We start from the raw sequence: 18,389 nt of genomic DNA, 5'->3' as shown, positions 1-18,389 counted from the left end.
GCACAATCAGTGCAACTCTAAAATCCGGGAGGATTCTGACAGCCCATTCTACCGAGGCACCTCCCTCCCACCTGCCAAGCAGCCCCAGCCCTCCTCCGGAAATCAGTGATCTAAAAGTGCCTTTCCCGGCCCCTCCCCACGGTGCCCAGGCCTCCTTCCCCTGGGCGCTTCTCAGAGCTCTGAGGAGACTCCAACTCCACTCACGATTTCATCACCATCTCCAACCGGGTGGGGTGGCGTCAGGAACCAGCTATTCAAAGCCGACACTTTAATGCTCGATTAAAAAAAAAAAAATCTGTATTGCTTAAATGTCACTTTTGTCTCTGACGCAGCCAGGCCTCGTGTCCTGTTAAATTGGCACTTTTCCCATCAGAGCAGATGAGCACAAACTTACAGAGGTTGAAGATGATGGGGCTGGGCAAGGGCTCCAGGGCCCCCTCATCAGCTCAGCCGTATCACTCAGTCATGTGCCAGGCCCTGTGCCTGACCTTGGGCCAAACAAATGAGAAACAGCATATCTGCCAGATGCTCCCTGGGACAACCCCTAGCTGACCTTCTCTCCATCTCTCCAACAGGCCTGAGAGTGCAGCATCCCCAAATCTCTTCATCTGCAACCCCTCTAGGGCTCCTGAAGATAAGCACTCTGCAGAGGTACCCAGCTTCAGGCTGCAGGAGATCCCACCATTGCTGGGGCTTCGCTGAAGCCTGCGTGTGGACAACGGGGGCACTGCACGCTGCAAGTGCTGCACAATTCACCGAAGGATTTCAACAGGTCAAGGGACTTGAACAGAACTGCAACACCCAAGGCTTCTTAGTAGTGAGGCTTTCTTGAAAGGGGGTAAGCCCCCAACCCCAGAAGAATTAGAGCAGAAATTAGATCAGTGGTATCACTTGGGGAGCACAGTAGAACACCTTGAACACCATACAGGGGGTACAGCTCGGGACTCTGCACCTTCCAGGACCACCGACAAGGGAATCTGACAACTGATGTGGCTTGGGGAGCACCTGGACTGACTATGGGAACGGGGTCCCACGTGGGTTAAAGGAAGATTTATTTTTATTGAAAAGGGAGGTAATATTCACAGAGAGGAGAAACAGAAAGATCTTACGTCTGCTGGTTCATTCCCCAAATGGACGCAATGAGAGAAGCTGAGCCTATCTGAAGCCAGGAGTCAGGAACTTCTCCTGGGTTTCCCACATGGGTACAGGGTCCCAAAGCTTTGGGCCATCCTCTACTCTTTCCAGGCCATAAGCAAGGAGCTGGATGAGAAGTGGAGCAGCTTGGACATGAACCAGCACCCATACAGGATCCAGGTGCTTGCAAGGTGAAGATTTAGCCATTGAGCCATCACATCAGGTCCAAGCTACATCTTTCTAAGACCTAAATGATTACTTTCTATTTGCCCTCTTACCTGGGCTTCAGAACTTCTGCTCAAGCTAATGTTATAAAGTGGCTGCTTAAGCCACCATCCTACATTCAGAGGACCAGTTTGAATCCTAGCTATTCCACTTCCAATCCAGCTCCCTGCTCACACACCTGGGAAGGCGGCAGAAGCTAGTCCAAGTGCTTGAGCACCTGCCACCCTGTGGGAGACCCAGGTGGAGTTCCTGGCTCCTGGCTTTCACCTGACCTAGACCTGCAGCCATCTGGGAGGTAAACCAGCAGATTAGAATCAATCAACCTTGGCGTGTATCTATGGTATGTATGTGTTCTCTGTGTGTGTCCCTATCGCTGTACCTTTCAAATAAATAAATAAACCTCAAAAAAAAATGTTTAATTACTCATGCCTTTCCACAAAGCCTTTTCCAAGCTCAGAGACATCCTTACCTGACAGCAGAATGGTCATCCTAAAAGCCTGCCTCAAAGAACACTCCGTGATGACAAAATGTCCTACAGCTGAGCTACACAACATGGTGGACATCAACTGACTAAGGAGAAGCTAAAGTGAGTCTATCACAGCACAGGAAAGTAATGTGGAATTGTATTTAATTTTTTTTCCTTAAAGATTTATTTATGGGCCCAGCACGGTGGCACAAGTGGTTAAGGTCCTTGCCTTGCACACCCGGGATCCCATATGGGCGCCGGTTCTATCCCGGCAACCCCGCTTCCCTTCCAGCTCCCTGCCTGTGGCCCGGGAAAGCAGTCAAGGACGGCCCAAAGCTTTGGGACCCTGCACCCGTGTGGGAGACCAGGAAGAGGCTCCTGGCTTCGGATCGGCATAGGATCAGCAGTTGCGCTCACTTGGGGAGTGAATCAACGGACGGAAGATCTTCCTCTCTGTCTCTCCTCTCTGTATATCCGCCTTTCCAATAAAAAAAATAAAGATTATTATTTTTTTTTTTATTGGAAAGGCGGATATACAGAGAAAAGGAGAGACAGAGAGGAAGATCTTCCGTCCGATGATTCACTCCCCAAGGGGCTGCAACAGCTGGAGCTAAGCCAATCTGAAGCCAGAAGTGAGGAGCTTCTTCTAGGTCTTCCACGTGAGTGCAAGGTCCCATCCTCAAAGCATTGGGCCGTTCTCGACTGCATTCTCAGGCCACAGATAGGGAGCTGGATGGGAAGCGGGGCTGCCGGGATTAGAACTGGCGCCCACATGAGATTCTGACGCGTTTAAGGCGAGGACTTTAACCACTACACTATCGCGCCGGACCCGAATTATACTTAACTGTAACATCAATTTACATAGCCGGCTGTGGAGCAGGCTGGCACAGCAGTTAAGACTCTGCTTCCACATTGGAAGTAAAAGGATTCAAGATCTGGTTCAACTCTCAAAGAGCTTCCTGCTAAGATGCACCCTGCAAAATGGCAGTGACTCCAGTTCTTGGGCCCTGCTAACCACAGGGGAAACCCAGGTTGAGTTTTAGGCTCCTGGTTTCAGCCTGGCCCAGTCCTGGCTGCTGCAGGCTTGTAGGAACTGGACCAGTAGCTGGGAGATGTGTGTGTGTGTGCCTTTCAAATAAAATATTAACAAAAAATGAATCAATAGCATCCTGTGGCTAGTGCCTCCCATCCTGACAAGCATAGCTTTCTGAGGAAGAGAACAGAAATGAGCAGAGTCTGACTCCACTCCCTCCACCACCAGATTCTCAGAGTCCAGCCCTCTCAGCAGAGAGATCAAATTCAAAGAAAACAGCAGCAAAGGAACAGTTTTGTGTCAGCTTACCAGAAGCAACAGGTACGAGGGACAAAGAGCCTGAACAAAAACTCAGACCCTGAGACACACATCTTCTCCAGCCCACGAAGCCACCAACACAAGCCACCACTGCCGCCACCCCATTCTGGGCAACTAGGGGGAGGCTTGGTGCCATGGGCAGTCTTTGCAGCCATTGTCATCAGGGCTACCTATAGCCTGCAACACCCCTGCGCTGATTAACACTGGCTCCATCACTCTGGCTGCTGGGTTGAGATACAGACATCCAAGGGAAAGGAAATGAATCTCAACAACAGAAAGGAAAACAGCTCCATGACTCCTCTGAAGTTCTCATCAAGAAAATACATCATCGGCACATTTCCAAAGGCAACTGGATTGCCGCCCAGACACCAAAATCCAACCAGAGGCCTTGGTGTTAGCAGGTGCAGTGATCCGACCTTGATGTCTGCCTCCCATGTGCACTGGGCCCTGGTGCCAAAGGTCTGCCTGGATACACAGACTCCAAGTGCACCAGCAAGGTGGCCGGGGGTGCTGAGACACAAGCACTGCCTCCCTCTTCTGGAACACCAAGGGCAATGCCAAATGGGTATTGGCATCATGTGTCCTCTTTAAAAATCTCAGCAGCCTAAACAAAGGTCCCTCAGTCCAGGGGCTGACTTCTTGGGAGAACAGCACGCCTGCCGCAAGGCCATAGCCTCTGGGAGGAAAGAGGACAGGAAGGCACAGACAGGAAAGAAAGGAGAAAGAAGCACTGCACAGGATGTGCGGTGCAGAAGGAGGTGCAGGCAGCCACCCAGGCATGACTCGCTGCTTTTTCTCACATTTACTGGAAGATGATTTCCCCCTTCCTATGCTATAAACAGAAAAAACATGTTGCAACTTCCTTTATCATAGCGTAAGCTCAGGAAAAAACATAGGGACCCATTGCTTCACCCACCAATCTGCACTAACGGTAGCTCTGTCTTGGGCTCCTACCCCCTCCCTTTCACACTTGCCCAGCTCCCAGCTCCCAGAAGCCAGTCAGAGCCCTCAGGGGGCAGAGTCCGTGCTGGCAGGGTCACTGAGCCTCATCCTAGACTGGCTAGCAGGAAGCACGTGACTCTCCTGAGCAAGACAAACCCCCTAAGAACCCAACAAACAACAGCAGCCACTTCTGCCCTATTCCAACCAACAATCTGTCTTTCATTGACCCCTTGTCCTGGCTCGGTGCAGTGGGCAGGTACTATCTGGTCCCAAGTGCTTCCTGTCACTCAAAAAACACCTCTCACTCCTCAACCAGAGAAAAGGGAGCATGTGGCCCAAGTTCATCACAGATTTTAGAAACCATCCTGCCAGCCTCTCCCCTGCCTACACACACCTGCTGTGTCCCAGGTGTAAGCCCGTGACCCTCCACCTCTTCCCCCGCCCATCAGGAGAGTCCATTGTGCATCCCTGACCTTCATTGGCTGATTGATGTCCTGACTCGGCCACATGCCCATCCCCAACCCTCTCTGGATGCAGAACCTGGAATCAGACCACCCGCCTACGAGGGTCAACAGGGCAAATGCCTGAGAGGGCACACACATTCCCCATCGTGAGAGGAGGAGCAGCAGCCTTTCTGCGTTCATGCTACACACATGGGCGATCTCTCTCTCTCTCTCTCTGTATTCAATACATGACAAAATATAAATTGCTGGGTCAACTGAGTACCAAATTATGATGGAGCCATACAACTACTAGGCAGCACTGTGAGCTACTTAGAGCCTTACATGTGCTCACTAGGAGCCTCAGGCCTTCATACCTGCTAGTGTGTGCTCCTCTCTGGTGCCTCGCCCCAGATCGAAAGCCTTCCTGGGGCCCGGCGCGGTGGCGCAGTGGTTAAGGTCCTCGCCTTGCACACCCGGGATCCCATATGGGCGCCGGTTCTAATCCCGGCGGCCCCTGTTCCCATCCAGCTCCCTGCCTGTGGCCTGGGAAAGCAGTCAAGGACGGCCCAAAGCTTTGGGACCCTGCACCCGTGTGGGAGACCAGGAAGAGGCTCCTGGCTTCGGATCAGCATAGGATCAGCCGTTGCGCTCACTTGGGGAGTGAATCATCGGACGGAAGATCTTCCTCTCTGTCTCTCCTCTCTGTATATCCACCTTTTCAATAAAAATAAAATAAATCTTAAAAAAAAAAAAAAAGAAAGAAAGCCTTCCTGCTATTTAAAACTGCCACACCACACGCACTCAGCACTCTAGGACATCCTTCCCACCTTCACTTCTACCTTTGTGTCCATCAACACCTGACAAGTGTGGCATTTCACTAATCCTTGTCCGTCACCCCCTCCTGGAATGCAAGTTCTACACAACCAGGCTTTAATGTCTGTTTTATATGTTGATGTATCCCCAGAACTTAAAATCATGATCAGCACTTGGTAGGTGCTTGGTACAGCATCATGACAGGGCGAGTTAAACTGCCACCTGCAAAGCTAGCATCCCATATGAGCACCAGTTTGTGTCCTGGCTGCTCCATTTCCAATCCAGCTTCCTTTAACCTGTTAAAAAAAAAAAAAAAAAACCTAAGATGGTTCAAGTAGTTAGGTCCTGCCACCCAGGTGGGGAAGACCACAGAGTTCCAGGACCCTGGCTTTAGCCAGGCCTAACCGAGCCATTATGGCACTAGGAAAGTGAATCAGCCAATGGAAGTCTCTCTCTCTCTCTCCCTTTCAATAAATATTTCTTTAAAAAAAAAAAAAGAAAGAAAAAATATGCTAATGAATTAATTGTTCTGAATACATTTGAATATGCTTCCTTGTCTGTAAAATGGAGACTTTTCCCTGGCAGCCTGACTTCAATTCTTCCTAGGAGTGTGAGTGAAGCAACACACGCCTGGTATTCCATATCTGTCATCTGGGAAACCTTCACACAGTTGCTCAACGATAGATTGTTACACACATATCAAAGGCAATCTGGTGTTCTGATCCATCCATACCAAGCCGCAAAAGTCATTCTTGGCACTGTTAATTAATTTTCCTGAGCAGTAAGTTGCTTTGGATCTCAGAGGGGTAGAAGGCACCCTGAGGCAAATCCTGTTCAGAAAGGCAGGGAACTGCTCCAAGCTGCTACAAAGCATCAACCTTCATTGTTCTAAATTTCATCTCACAGAGCAGAGGTATTAAAGAGGACCAGGCCCAAGGGAATGATCCTAACTATTCTTCCATTCCATGCTAATCCTGCCATCTGGGCCACCTGATGGCCACTCGGCAGGGAAGACAGAAGGCAGGCAGTAAGGAGAATAAACGTTTATAAACATTGGCTAAACTGATACAAACATGTCAGGAGAAGGGTGAAACAGCACGGGCTTGCAGAAACTCAAAAATGTTGGCTCTCAGACCCCAGGGCTCCCTTGGACCCAGGCTGACCACTTCTATCACAACACCAAGTCATTTTCCCAGCAGTGGGCAGCCAGCAACCACAACCAAGCAAGGCCTTCATTGCAAGATTCCTTCAAAGTCAAGTCTGATCCCTTTAACCTACAAATGAAGAAACTGAGTGAAGCCCAGACAGGTTTCAGGACTTGCTCAGAGCCACACAGGTAGGGCTGGAAGGCAGATGGTCCAGGACCCAGCCCGGTCTCCTGCCTGTGCAAATCTGTTGTGGCATGGAGTTGAGAGGCCCCACAAGGTTCAGATCCCAACTGCAGTTCCAGCAACAGAGTATTCAACCCTGGAGCCTCTTGCAACACATGGGAGCAAAGCCAACACAATAGATAACCCTATAAGGCACCTGTGTGTCTCCCCCTGTCCAGGGCTAACCTGGGGAGGAAAACTGGCATGCTCAGCAGGAATCCCACTCTTGAAGTTCTCCAAGGGGTGGAGGGCCACCTCCAAAACTGAACAGGAAGAGGTGGGCGACAGCACGAAGAGCAGAAGCAGGAGAAATGTTGGCGGGAAACTGTGACCAGCCTCTTACAAGAATGAGAACAAAAACTCGGATGGCAGGAACAGAGGGTGCCTGCTTGAGTAAGCAGATCCAAAGGGGTGGAGGGCTACCCAGGAGTCCGCAGAGCACGGCTTTTCTGCAGCGAGGAGGAGGAACTGGGACAGACAGCGACTGGGAGCCTTCACTACATCCCGGCTTAGTCTTGAGAGAGCTCGGCCCAGGGCCGCTCCACTTCGGGGCTGCCACAGCCCCCACCCTGCAGGCCCTACTCAAACCTGAATTCACGTGAGGTGACACCCACTATTAACCTGCTGCCACATCTTCATGAGGCAGCTGGGTGTAATGCAGTGCCAAAACACTGTGAGTTGTTCTTAATGAGGACATATGGTCATGGCATGGAAACAAGATACAACAGGATACAAAAATAATAAATATGTGAATCTTCAAGGAAGTCACAATCCAATCTAATGTTAAAGGAGCCCCTTTGCACATGAAGAAATATTCCGAATGTGAAACAAAAGGCAAGGTGTCTTGGCAAGTTTGCTGTGACAGGAAGACCCACTGGGATGTGCCAGGCTTTGCGGGAGAGGGGCAGACACACACAGGCTGGGGGCGAGGGCAGCGAAAACAACAAGGAGGAAAGAGCCAGGTGGGGCAGGGGTGAGGGGCAGGAGCGAGGTCCCCTGACAAAGCAACACAGAAGGCTGGGAGGGAAAGCAAGCATTCACAAAGAATCAGACTGGCCCAGACCTGGCCAGGATTCAGATCTCTCTCACACTCAACAGGCCACGCAACTCAAGGATTCAGGCAAGCCAATGCCCACCTCACACACAGCAGTCAGGGGGCATGACCTAGCTCCAAGAGTCAGCTCCCTGCTCCTATGGCCCCAACTCCCACTCTATTCTCCAGGCCTGCCTGCCTGCCTTCACAACACCTCAAACACAATCAGTTCTGTTTTCTTTTAAAGATACTGAGTCAAGGCAGCAGACCATGTACACAAGGTCAGGACGGTCTTGGGTCCAGGAGCAAGGGCACAGCCATCCAGCCTCCTCCCTCTAAGAGCACTACGAAGCACCTGCCATCATTGAGAACATGGCAGGGCCTGTCTCACAAGACAGAAGCTGCAGGCTGAGGGGACAGTGGCACTCACTCAGCCTTTCTGGAATGTAGGTTGTAGAAAGCAGTCACAGCCAGTGGGAGGGAAGAGGATCCTTGGCTGGAGGGTCACACAGCTCCAGGGCACGCTGGTCTCTTGACCCATCCACCTGCATTCCTAGGATGCTTCCCATTCCACAGGGGTGGCCTTCAATACCCACACCCACACCCCTGCCCCCAGACCCTTGCAGCTCAGCAAAAGCCACACAGGACAAGCAAAGCGCACAAGCTCTGCTTGCTGAGAACAGCCCAGGGCTTGTGAAGCCTGGACTGGGGATCCCACTGGCCTTCCCCTAAGAACTGCAGCCTCCAAGGAATGAGGCCGGATCAGGGGAGGAGAGAGGACTGGGCTATTCCAAGGACAGGGGCTCCTCTTGTCCAAGTTAAAAATAAACTCTTAGCAACTACAAGCAGCTCCTCCCCTCCAGAAGCCAATGGGTCTGTACAGATAAATCTCTCCCTGCTGAGGAATGAGGCCTAGAGGACAGATGGGAGAGGGCAGCCCTGCAGATATGCTCTGGGCATGTAACTGGAGCTGGAGCCACAGGACTCCCCAAGTGCTGGCTCTTGGCTCCTCTCTCTCTACCCCAAATAGACCCTAATCTCAGAACACAGACCCAGGATCCCCTTGTGCCATGATTAGTACCAACACCTGCCCAGGAGTTGACAAAACAGGAAGAAGAGAGTGCCAAAAATGCCCTGCCCAGCCACCACCAGCCCACACCCCACAGGCCCTTTCCTCAGCTGGCTCCACAGGTCTCCAGGAGCTCCAGGCACGACAAGAGGAAGCCATACTTGAATGGACACAGATCATTAGGGGCCCTGTCCTCCCATCCCCAGCAGTCAGGATGCCAAAGGGACCCAGGCTGGGTGACATTCTGCAGGTGGCAGAGCCTGGAGGGCCACCAGGGCCACCGCCTGACTCAGGAAGGAGGTCCTGAGAGCCAGGCCCAGTTATTCTTGGAAGCCAACACGATGAGGTCACACTTTTGGATGTGGTAACCCGAAGCCCAACTCTGCAGAGCACAGCCTAACTCCGGAGCCAGGCAGGCAGCTCAGCAGGTAGCACACTCAGTCACCCAATGGTGTGCACAGAAGGAGGTCTCATTAACTCTGAAAGACACCTCCCTCCTGCCTGCCAGCCCTCTGCCTCCTGAGGACTGAGCAAGGCAGCTCCACATAACCTGGAGAAGCACCAACCACAGCCAGCTCCTGGCACCTAGCACAGGGAGCTGGCCAGCGCAGAGGGCATGGGTGAAAGTGAGATAAGCAGTTAGCACCAGAGGAAGCAGCAAGACCTGGGACAGACAGCAGGGCCTGCCTGGAGGGGGACTGCAGCAGAGGCAGGTTTATTTTTAGCCATTGGGACAGGCCAGGCCGCAAATGGCCAATGCAGGTTGGACACCTCATAACAACACGGATAAAGGGTGGCAGCAGCCGCCACTCCCCTCAGTCATAGTCGTGGTGCACCGAGCAGCAGCAAGGTACAAAGCGCCTTAGGCAGTAAGGGCACAGGGGTCAGGAAGGCCTCCCTTCAGCCCGGCCCCCACCTTTGTTTCAGGTTCACAGGAAGCTTCATCACAAGGCTAAGCCAGAGAGATGAATCCAGAGTTCCACCTCTGACTCCCACTCTTCCCTCCCAGAGGAGGGTCCTGGATGGACATCAACCAAGGGGATGGCTGGCAGTGTCCGTCAAGAATATGACGTCCATGGGCCCGGCGCAACAGTGCAATGGTTAAAGTCTTTACCTTGCATACACCAGCATCCCATATGGGCACTAGTTCTAACCCAGGCAGCCCTGCTTCCCTTCCAGCTCCCGGCTTGTGGCCTGGGAAAGCAGTCGAGGATGGCCCAAAGCCTTGGGACCCTGCACCCATGTGGGAGGCCCGGAAGAGCTCCTGGCTCCTCGCTTCTGATTAGCTCAGCACCAGCCTTTGTGGCCATTTGGGGAGTGAATCATTGGACGGAAGAGCTTCCTCTCTGTCTCTCCTCTTCTCTGTATATCCACCTTTCCAATAAAAAATAAATAAATCTTAAAAAAAAAGAATACGATGTCTGTTCACATGAGCCTTCTGCAGAACTCAGGCTCCCGGTGAGATGAGCAGCTTGGCTGGCCATGGCATGGAGCATCAGACACCAGAGGCTGAGCCTGGGGCAGTCCCAATCACTACCATCCACCAGCTCACACACAGAAAAGCTAGCAAGTACCAAAACTCCACAAAGTCCACACTGCCACAGCCAAAGCCAACCTTTCTCTCTCTCTCTCATGGTGCTTTTCTTCCTCTTCCAACCAAATCCAATGGCCCACACCTCCAGGGCACTGCTCTTGTCTCCCAACAAGCAGGAAGAAAGGGGAAGCAAGGACAGACATTATGAGGCACCTCCTTTCTGTCTCGTTTCCCTGGACTCCCTAATATCTGTTTCTACCCAGCCTTACCAAGGGGCTTAGCCTACCTGGACATCAACTCTCACTTCCTCACCAGCTCTGGGACTCAGTCCCCAGTTCTCACAACAGGCCCCTCAAGCTCCCAACTGTCTTTAGAATTAAAAGGTAGCACCCGTTTGAAGGAACCCTGTCACACACCCATGCAAAGTCTGGACAATGGACGGTGGCTGGATCTTCGGCCCTCCTCACCCCAGGTGTGCAAGGCACAATCATACATCACACCACAGCGGCCTGCAGATGCCCAGACATCCAGGGAGAGCGAGTACAGAGCAGGAAACAGGCCTCACCTCTACTCTGCACCGCCACTGCACCAAGGGGCTTCAAGGAATGAAATGATGTGCACCCCGACTGGCCCCGCAGCTCCTGCCCATAGGGAGTGCCCAGCAGGAACACTTCTCAAATCTTCATAACAGAGAAGAAGCAGTTGATCAGTGATACTATTAACTAACTGGACACAGGCTGCCCTGGGGCCCACACTAAGCCTATCAAAAGAGCATTCACGCTGGCTGGGATCCCGCTGATGACATGGAGCAAGACGGCAGCTCTGCTGGTCCCTGGCCTTCTGCCCCACACCACCAGGGCTCAGGGGTTTGCTTGAGCCAGGCCTTCTGATGTATGAGGCCTACAAACTTCAAGTGACACTCTCAAGGTCACACAGCCAGTTGGCAGGGCACAAAGACCAGAAATTGCGTTTGTTTTTTCTTAGCCTTCTTATCTAGCCCATAACCCTTACTGGCAGGCTCACTTTTATCTTAAAACACAAAATATTTGGATTTTCCTAAAGTCTAAAAAAGTTAACCTGATTGGATCTCCTAACCTGATTGGACCAAGCTCTCTGGGGTGGGGAGTCCCTCTCCATTTCCTTACATACTCAGTGACCAGAGGGTGAAGATCTTTGTAGACAGAGCTCGGTTCTCAACTGCCAAGTCTGAAAGCCCAGAACTACTGCAACCAAGGAACCCAGACTAGGGAGAGAGCCCAAGACACAATCCCAGCATGCACAAACGAACGAACACCTTCGCTGGCCCAGCCTTGCCCTCCGTGAGATAGAAGCTATTGAGAAAGAGGAGCAGGCAATGTCAGCTCTCCACAGAGCCAGGACACGTGGTTCCCTCCCCATTGGGCCTTGCACCACCAGCCACAGTACCTGCAGTCCCCTCAAACAACACCTATCTCCCTCCAAGACACAGACCCCTCCAGAATCACACAGCATAGCATGGAAGTGGGGCACCACATGAACCCTGGAAGGGCCTGGAATAGAGAAAGAGGCAGCAACAAAGCGGGAATCAAACCCTCAGGAGGAATCTGGGCTTGGAGCCTAGCAGAATTGCTTGCGAACTGTGACCCATTCCCCCTGTTCAGCCCCACACAACCTGGGATTCTAATCCCTTCCCCTATGGCTGAATCTGCGCAGGGACTACATTAAATATGCCTCTAGCCATCCCAAGTCCTGGCTCTTGTAGTCCTCCTCCAAACCCCTTGCACCTCCTTCTTCAGCAAAATTATCAACTGATAACAATACAAGTCCTTGGGTCCCAGGCAGTCCAAACAGGTTCCTAGCCCTGGAAACCAATATTCTTCCTTTCAAAAGCAGCCCAGCATTTCCCAGACACCCAACCACACCTGGCCACGAGACCCTGGAGTGGCTTTTCTCTGCCCTCCTGTTGGCCACTGAGCCCAGATCTTAGCTGGAGATCATTTTCAAGCTCTACCAAAGCCCAGGACTCATAAGTGGAAGAACAACTAGCAGCTGACCAGGCTTTGATCCCAACTCAGTGATGCCAAAGAGTCCTGTCACAGCAGAGAGAGGCTGGGGCTGGAGCCAGGCTCACGTGGAGCCTTCTCCCAAGAGAAGAACAAGGTCGTCGCTGAAACCAGAAAACAAACCCTTCCCCCCAACCTAAGGGCCCCCCCCTTTCGGAGTAACAACCACATGCCCCTCCCAAGTACTTTAACACCTGCTCTGACACAGGGCAGGGAAGTCCCCCAGCACTGTCTTCCCCTTGCCAAGCTGACCTGCTCCATCCTTGTGCTGCCCACCGCAGCCTCATTCCTCAGAGGCCCACACCATGCCCCCCTGACACCAGCTGAAGCTTCCCTCTTCTAAGGTGCCTCTATTCCCAATCATACAGTCGAACACCTGGACCAGCCAAGTCTAGCAGAGCTTTCTGCAAGGACGAAAATGCTCTTCCACACTGCTCAACTCCGCAGCCAATAGCCACAGCTGGCTACTGAACACACATGTGTGAATGCCAAGCAGCTGGATTTTGATGTTGTCTCTTTTATTGTGTTCATGAATCGACATTTTATTATCCACACATCACTAGTAGCCAAGACAGCTCTCAACCACATGCGTTAACCCTGTCTTTGCCAAAGACACTAACTGATCCCCAAGGTTCTCAGGCAATCCCCGGTGGGATACTCCATCTTATTACACTCCTCCCCATCATTCCCCTATAGAAGGTGCCCAGCCAGAGGCATGTGGGTAGGAGGGGGCCTGAAGGGCACACGTCGGGGTTCTGGCCTCTCCCTCTGATAGCATCCAGACCAACAGTGAGAGGTTGTGGTCAGCTCCTATTCACAAGAGCCTCACGGCTGTGGCACATACATGATCCTGGGGAAGGAGGCCAGATGGAGAGAGGAAAGGAGAAGAACACGGGCTCTTGTTTTCTCTAAGCTACGCCATGGAAAGATAAACAGAGATAAGTTAGGACAACATCTTATAGTCTACAAAGCAATAACATGCTTGCCTTAATCAGCATCACGCAGCCAAGGGGAACAACAGGGCAAGCTTTAATTAAATTTGTTCAGCTAATACCAAAGCGTCACCACGACACAGTGAAGCAGCAGGCAGCTGAGGAGCCCGCGGGGAATATGACCAATCAATACACAAGTACTCTGAGTCCAGGTGTCTCCCCTGCCCCCACATCTGCCAAAACAAGAGTTAACAGAATTCCTGAGCCTTTAAAATACAAAGAGTTGGTAAGGCAGAAAGACATCTCTTAAAACAGACCCCAAACTCCAGGCTGCAGGAGATGGTAAACACCCATCCAGGAGCCAGGACAGGCAAAAAGGACCTGCGTCAAGAGTGGCTCGCCAGTTCTGAATGCCGCGGAGCACCTGCCAGCTCCATGGCCCTGCCCATCTGTCCACATCCCTGCAGGCAATCTGAGTTCTAATCCTGCCTAGGCCAAGCATGTGGTCAAGATCCCTACAATGAGTCACTGCTTCACACCCACCCAGGTTTCTCACCTGCAAACCAAGTGAGCTGCCAAGATGACCACTGCAGTCCCCTCCGACTCTGACTACAAGTATGAGTATGACTCAGAGCTGTGTGCAAGAGCAGCCAGGGGGCCAGTGAGGTGAGGTCATGGTACCCACCAAAACCATGTAAATGTCAGCTCTCGGAACGGGAGGTGGAGATGCAGCATGGCGAGCTGGGATCATTTCTAAAGTCCTACATTCACCTAACAGGTCTAAGAGGTCGCTGGACCACACAGACTGGGAGCCGGCACCCCAGCACCTGCAACCTGCTTGGAGCTGGCAACAATGCCAGTGGGAGGCACCGGGCCAGGGATAGCCTTCCCACACTATGCCCAGTCTGCCTCCTTCTTGGATCCTTCCTTATTGGGGTACCCACACCTGTACCCACCCCCAATAGATTTATAATCAAAGTCTGACTTCATAATCAAAAGACTTCTACTTGTTAAAAAGAAAAAAATAATAATAAGGCCTGGCAGAATAAGTCAATGGTTGAATTCTCACCTTGGCAAGCACCAGGATCCCATATGGGTGCTGGTTCATGTCCCGGCTCTTCCGCTTCCCACCCAGCTCCCTGCTTATGGCCTGGGAAAGCAGTAGAGGATGGCCAAAAGCCTTGGGACCCACATGAGAGACCCTGAGGGGGCTCCTTGCTGTTGGCTTCACATCGGCTCAGCTCGAGCCATTGCAGCCATTTGGGGAGTGAACTAGTGAATGGAAGATCTTTCTCTCTATCTCTCCTTCTCTCTAGAAATATGATCTGCCTTTCCAATAAAAATAAATCTTTAAAAAAAGGAAAATAAAATCACTCCTCTCTCCTTGATTGCTCAAGTTCATCAACATTCACGATCTGGAAGCCTCCAGAACCAGGTCCTCTGCCTCAGAATCCTCCACAGCTGCAACTGTGTCTCAGCCAATATTTGGATATAGAAGTGCTGTTGACACTGCTGTCAGTCTCCAGGCCTCACTCCTCCTCTCTTCTTCTATTATTAAGTCCCAACACAAAGATGTGTGGGAAATGTACAAATTCAACAGTTGAGTCAACTCGGAAGGCCTGGGAGCAGGCTGCCTGTCAAAACAGACTGCCTTCAATCCTCACCCACTCCTAACAGAGGAGGCTACACCACAAATGCTACTTAAGAGACTGCCAGGTTTCCTTTCAGAACTACTCAAAAGAGAAAGAATATCCAAGCGGTTCTCCTATTGAAGTCAAGAAAAATGTGACTTGCTACCCAGCACCACTTCAGAAGACGGTTTTGTGTGTCCCAGTCTATGAAGCAACAGAAGTTGGGCGCTTTTGTTCTCAAGCGTTTTTATATAATATCCCAACCATTCAAGAGATCCATCAGCCCGCATCCCCACACTGCTGACAGGGGAGGCAGATGGTGTCTCCAAGGGGATAGAAAACCCTCCTGGAAATCGCGTCTGTCACTTCCTCTACTGTGCAGGTTAACTGCGGTCAAACTGCAACCCCCAAGGTCAGAGCCACAGGCAATCGGAACAATTCCTCCAGCCCTGCTGTGAACAAGGAGAGAGGTGCAGGACACGCCTACCAGAGTGTCCCAGAAGCTGCCAAAATTCTCTCTCCCCCGGTCGCCATTAACCAACAGCAGAGACCTCACAACAAGAACGTATACAGCAAGAAGCAAAGAAATCTGACGAAAAGAGCTGCAAGAGTCTTCCCTTCCACACCGCTGAGACCCCCCCTCCTCCCCAACTCCAGAAACCGGACAAGCCTGCCCCTGTTCTCCGCCAGCGCCAGGCTAAACAGGCTGATGGCGCGCCCGACAGCTCCACCCACAACTCCTATCAGAGTTTTGTATTTGATAACTGAAACACGAAAGGGAAGAGAAAAAAAATACAACACAGGAAGTATTCTTCTCCTCCTCCAATCATTAAGACACCCTAGGGGAAACAGACCTGCCCCGTTCCCTGCAAAGACGTGGTCAGAGCTGAAACCTTTTTGGTGACCTGGGGCGACCCCGCTGACACTTCGCGGGAGCTCCTAACTAGGCAGGACGGTATCCTCCCTGAAATGCTCACCCACCCCTGCCCCCTGCCCCCAACCCCCAGCACCACCACCACACCTCTTCAAAAAAAACAAAACAAATACACCCTGGGTTTCCCCGGCTCCAGGTAATGCTTCCTCCACTGCTCATCAAACGAAGAGCCCAGGACGCAAGAGGCCACGCTGGGGCGGGCAGGGTGGGGTGGGGCGCACGGGCCGAGCCGGGGTTCCCGCCCCTAGGGAGCTGGGGGTCCCGGGGAATCTGGGGCGATGGTTAGCAGCGCAGCGCGCGCGGAACTCGCCGGCCGCCCGGGACTCGGCGCCGCGCGCCCCGAGGCCGCCCGGCCGCCCTCGAGAGGCCCGGGGAAGTGAAATCACACATTCCGGGGCTCCCAAATAAGGAGCGAGGGCAAGGAAACCTCGGAGATGCGACTTCTCCAAACCCACCGACCACCCGCCCGCTGAGTAATAGGCCTTTTGTGCCCGCGGGAAGAAAGGAGGGAGGAGAGTGGCCAGGCCGGGTACCGCAGCGCCCCAAACGCGCTTCTTCGGGACGGGGCGGGAACAGCCGACGGCTGCCGGCTCCCACCCCGGCACGCCGGAGTCCCGTGGGTGCTCCCCCGCCGCCGGTGACCGGAAACTCGGTCCAGGGCGGCGACCGATCCCCGCGCGCGCGCGCGTCCCCGGCCCACACCTACTTTGAGGGCGAATTTCTCCTGCGTCCTCTTGCTGAAGATCTGCAGAACTTTGCCATTGATGCCCAGCCCCAGGACCTGGCTGGTGACCTTGTAGTCGTCGATAATGGCGTTCTTCTTGATCTGCAGGCCCGACTTGACGTGGAACTGCGGGAACTGCTGCGGGGGCGGCGGCGGCGGGGCCGGGGCCGGGGGCTGCTGGGGCTGGAGCTGGGGCTGAGGCGGCGGCGGCGGCGGAGGCGGCGGCCCGGGGGGCGGCGCGGGCGCGCTCGGGCCCTGCGAGCCGGGCAGCATGGCGCCGGCGGCCGCCCCCTCCTCCGGCCCGGGACGGGGTCCCTGCCGCCCCCCGCCCGGCTGCCAAGTTTGCTCCGGGCTCGAGCCGGCGTCCGCGCCCCGGCCCGGCTCCAGGCTCAGCGGGCCGCGGGGCTCCGTGGGTGCCGCCGCTGGTGCCCACCGGCCCTGCTCCCTCCCTCCCTCCCCACCCCCGGCGGCCAGCAGCTCCGGGGGCCGCGGGACGGCGGGGCCCGGCCGGGGGGCAGCGGCCGCGCGACAAAGTCCCAGCCCCGGGGCCGGCGGCCGCGTCACAGCCTCGTCTGCGTCCGGGGCCGGTCCTTAAAGGGGAGGGTCGGAGGGGCGGGGCCCGGGGAAGCGTGGGCGTGGGGGAGGGGCGGGCCTTAAAGGGGAGGCCGCAAGGTGCCTGCGGCCCGCGGGGGAGGTCCGGGGGGCCCCAAGGCTGGGGATGTGGGGGCAGCGGGAGAAAGATGGGGAAATCCTAGTCCTCAATGGGAGCCACGCGCGGGGCGCGGGGAGGCGTGGAGGTGTCGCTACGTCATGCAGAGAGAAGATCCACTCTTCCTCCAACTTTCTGGCCCGTTTTGGACTGCAGCGACGAACTGGAAGAGCAGGGGTACCTTGGCTGGTGAGGAGCCCCTCCCCAAAATGAGGCCTTACGGACATACGTGTTGGGGCAGGTGCGAGCAGATGGTGACTTAAGCATCCTCCTCTGAGGTTTTGTTTTCCTTTGCTCATCCCTGTGTTGTTTTTTGGTAAAGATGCATTACTACTTGGAGCCGTGAACAATTTAGCAATTAAACCTTCCAGAGAAGACCCTTCCTTTGCACCTGCTGGCAAGGCCAGCAGCCCCTCTCTTGGCTGCGCGGAGACTTGGAGAGATAAGATTTTGGTTTCTGATGTGGAAACACAAATGCTGAAACACAAGCCTTGAGAAGCAGGTGTCTTTTGAGGAATCCGGTTCTAGTTCAGAAGATTCCCCGGGTGGGAGCAGCACCTGTAGGGTAACCAGGATGGGAGAGGGACAGAGGGACGCCAGACTCTTGGCTGGGAGGGGAGCAGCTGCTCCTCTGGGAGAGAAAATCCACTGGGCTGGTCATAGCACTGCTCATTGGGGGCTGGGGGCTTGGAGGATCAAATCATCCCTCCCCTCTGTGCTAGCAGAGCGGCTGAGAAATAAGCAAAGTAATCAGCCAGACCCGTGAAGACAAGACTTGGTTTGAATTCTGGAGTCGGCTCTGTTAGAGAATGAGGCTTGGCCTGTGGCTACACAAGGCCCCTAAAAGTTACTCACTCCCCACCCCCCCCAAAAAAACAGGACTTTGGGAACAGAGTCCAGGTAAGCAAAGGAGAACTGCTGGCAACTCCTGCCTTGTTCAGTTTTCGCAGGAGTGAAGGGCAGGGCCCTGTCCCCTCCAGGGGTGTGCAGAGGTCACCCTGTGGGCCAGGGAGAGGAATGGTCCCCCTTAGGTGAAT

At 53.6% G+C, this 18,389-nt stretch overlaps 1 protein-coding gene across 1 annotated transcript in view; it reads right to left on the bottom strand.

Annotated features, from left to right (window-relative positions):
- The window catches only part of MAPKAPK2 (MAPK activated protein kinase 2), a 40,906-nt gene extending 23,822 nt beyond the window's left edge, over positions 1–17,084 (bottom strand). The window contains exon 1 of the mRNA XM_040985571.1: positions 16,626–17,084. Within this exon, the coding sequence (XP_040841505.1) occupies positions 16,626–16,916 (291 nt within the window). The 5' untranslated portion in view covers positions 16,917–17,084. The remainder of the gene's footprint in view (positions 1–16,625) is intronic.
- Positions 17,085–18,389: the final 1,305 nt, after the last annotated feature.

This window comes from Ochotona curzoniae, unplaced genomic scaffold, assembly GCF_017591425.1.
Source record: "Ochotona curzoniae isolate NIBS_2020 unplaced genomic scaffold, NIBS_Ocur_1.0 contig_430, whole genome shotgun sequence".
Classification (NCBI taxonomy): Eukaryota; Metazoa; Chordata; class Mammalia; order Lagomorpha; family Ochotonidae; genus Ochotona; species Ochotona curzoniae.
The sequence above is the reverse complement of the archived record's forward strand: the minus strand, read 5'-3'. Positions and strand labels throughout refer to the sequence as shown.